This window comes from Lolium perenne, chromosome 6 (assembly GCF_019359855.2).
Source record: "Lolium perenne isolate Kyuss_39 chromosome 6, Kyuss_2.0, whole genome shotgun sequence".
In the NCBI taxonomy this organism is placed as follows: Eukaryota; Viridiplantae; Streptophyta; class Magnoliopsida; order Poales; family Poaceae; genus Lolium; species Lolium perenne.
Genome location: NC_067249.2, coordinates 184,647,579 through 184,650,037, shown reverse-complemented (window position 1 = coordinate 184,650,037; position 2,459 = coordinate 184,647,579). Strand labels below are relative to the sequence as shown.

At 52.1% G+C, this 2,459-nt stretch overlaps 1 protein-coding gene across 1 annotated transcript; it reads left to right on the top strand.

Moving 5' to 3' along the window:
- Positions 1-204: 204 nt before the first annotated feature.
- On the top strand, positions 205-855 carry LOC127310173 (mitochondrial import inner membrane translocase subunit TIM23-2). Its single transcript, XM_051340865.1, has one exon. The coding sequence runs from the start codon at positions 205-207 to the stop codon at positions 853-855; it is 651 nt and encodes a 216-aa protein (XP_051196825.1).
- Positions 856-2,459: the final 1,604 nt, after the last annotated feature.

Below are 2,459 nucleotides of genomic sequence, written 5' to 3'. Positions count from 1 at the left end.
TTGCGTTTTTCGGGCTCTGTTAGAGATGCCCTAAGTAGGTATATAAACATAATGAGTTGTAGACGGCGTAGGATACCTCCACTAGTTCGACTTGTTGCACAAGTCGGGACCGGACGGACTCGATCCCGCAGTATTCACAACCCCATAAATAACGCCAGCTCTCCCACGTTATGCATTGCAAAACTATTCCCCTCGACTGTACCTATGTCGCACGACACGCTAGGCACGGACGGCGACACGCTAGGCACGGACGGCCGCCGCCCTGATCCCATGTCGCCCGACGCCGAGGCGGCCGTCGAGACCCGCCGCCGTCTCTACCAGGTGAACGATCCGCTGAAGATGTCCGGGGCCAGGGTGCTCTACGAGCTGCCCACCTCGCCCGAGTTCCTCTTCCACGAGGAAGCGCTCCGGACGCACCGCAGCGCCAGCGATAACCTCACCTTCTACACCGGCATCGGGTTCTGCGCCGGGACGCTGGCTGGCGGCGCGCTCGGCGCCTGCCGCGGCGTCGGGGCGGCCGAGCGCGGGGAGACGGCCAAGCTGCGCGTCAACCGCGCCCTCAACGAGTGCGGCTCCACCGGCAGGAAGGCCGGAAACCGCCTCGCCCTGCTCGGGTTCCTCTTCGCCGGCACCGAGAGCGCCATGCGCTCCCTGCGCCAAGGAAAGGACGACTGGGTTAACACCGTGTCCGGGGCGGCTAGCGCCGGCGCGGTCTACGGCCTCCCGGCCGGCCTGCGGGCGATGGCCGTCCACGGCCTTGCTGGTGGAGTCCTGGCCGGGGCTTGCGTCGCGGGGAAGCCGCTGCTTCGAAAGTTTGCGCCGGATTTTGCTGCTAGATTGGAATATTTTAGCTGAAGCTGCACTCAGGGTGAATTTAGGGCATACTGTACTCTTATTTCAGGCCCTATAATTGTTGATGGCCGGAGTGCCAAAATTCAGTCGATTTTCGTATATGTATACCGCAAAGGAGCAATGGTGTTTATTACTTTATTGTTACGATATACAGTTGTTACTTCTATTGGGATCTTGAGCTATGTACATACATAGATTGAGTTCACTACAGGAAGAGCACGAGAGGCCGACGGCCAAAAATTGTGCCGATTGCAAACTATTGGGGCCATCGGCACAGAGGAGAGGTCCACGTTAGCCCTTGGAAGGGGCCGGCGGCACTGTTAGGGGCGCTAAAGCAAAGATTTGCTAAGCCTCAAGCTACATAGACTATAAGTCATGCATGCATCTATGACGCCTTTTGGTCTAAACACTACGGGAAAAATAGGCGTCACCGTGCAGTCTTTTTTTGCCGTGTGTTTCCGCCAGCAAAGATTTCTTTGCCGTGTGCATAAATAAAAACGCACGGCAAAGATCTTGGTCACGGGAAAGATAGACACGAGCGCAAGCAAAGATACGATTCACGGCAACGACGAAAGAGTCCGCACGGCAAAGAAAGGTGCACGGCAATGGCTCATTACACCGCACGGCAAAGATTCGGTGCATGGCAAAGGCGTTAGGCATTGCCGTGCAACGTTGGCGCACGGCAAAGCAGCCTTTGCCTTGTGTTTTTAACAAACGCACGGCAAAAAAGGCTTTGCCTAGTGTAAGCGCATGGCAAAGATGTAAAAACTGGATTTCTTCTCATCTCAAAAGGTGTGGCGTGGTATAGTTATCAACAAACAAACACTTAGCCTAGTGGCAAGGTCGCATGCTTTCCCTACTCTGCATCCTAGGTTTGATTCGCAGACCAACCAAATTGGACATTGTTTTAGATAAAACATGTTTGGCACACGGCAAAGAAGCGACCTTTGCCGTGCGGCGTCGCACGGCAAAGCCTTTGCCGTGCAATATTGGCGAGTCGCACGGCAAAGAAGCCTTTGCCGTCAATGCCATTGCCGTGCGATCTTTGTCGTGCGGAGTCGCACGGCAAAGGCTTTGCCGTGCATATAGGGCCCTTTGCCGTGCAAATAGTTGCACGGCAAAGACATATTTTCCCTAGTGAAAGTCTAGCATGAGAGTCCACTACTCGCTACAAATTGTTTCTCAATATATTCATGCCTTTAATCCACTGGTATCATTTGGCTCCGATAGAATGTAAGGATCCGTCCATGTTCTAAGTTTTTTTCTTTATTTATATCTATTATTATGTATCCATGCATAGTAAAATACAAATAAAGCCCATAGGTTAGATTCTCTTTCAAATTTGAGATGTCTATCTTTTGTTTGAAAACCTTCAATCAATAATTCGGTGCTTTGCAGAAAACGTTAAGGGTTTGTTGGTCGCTCGGTATTTTCAAAATGAAAGTGTTTAGTTGATGTGTGCGAGGTTATATAGCGAGTGACCGGCCGGGCACACTGCCCGCCCTACGATGAGCATGTATCATTTTAAAGCAATCAATGGCTAGACTTCTCCACGTGGGTCATCTTAGGATGGACAAAACATGTCCTATAGGATGGACAAACGGCGG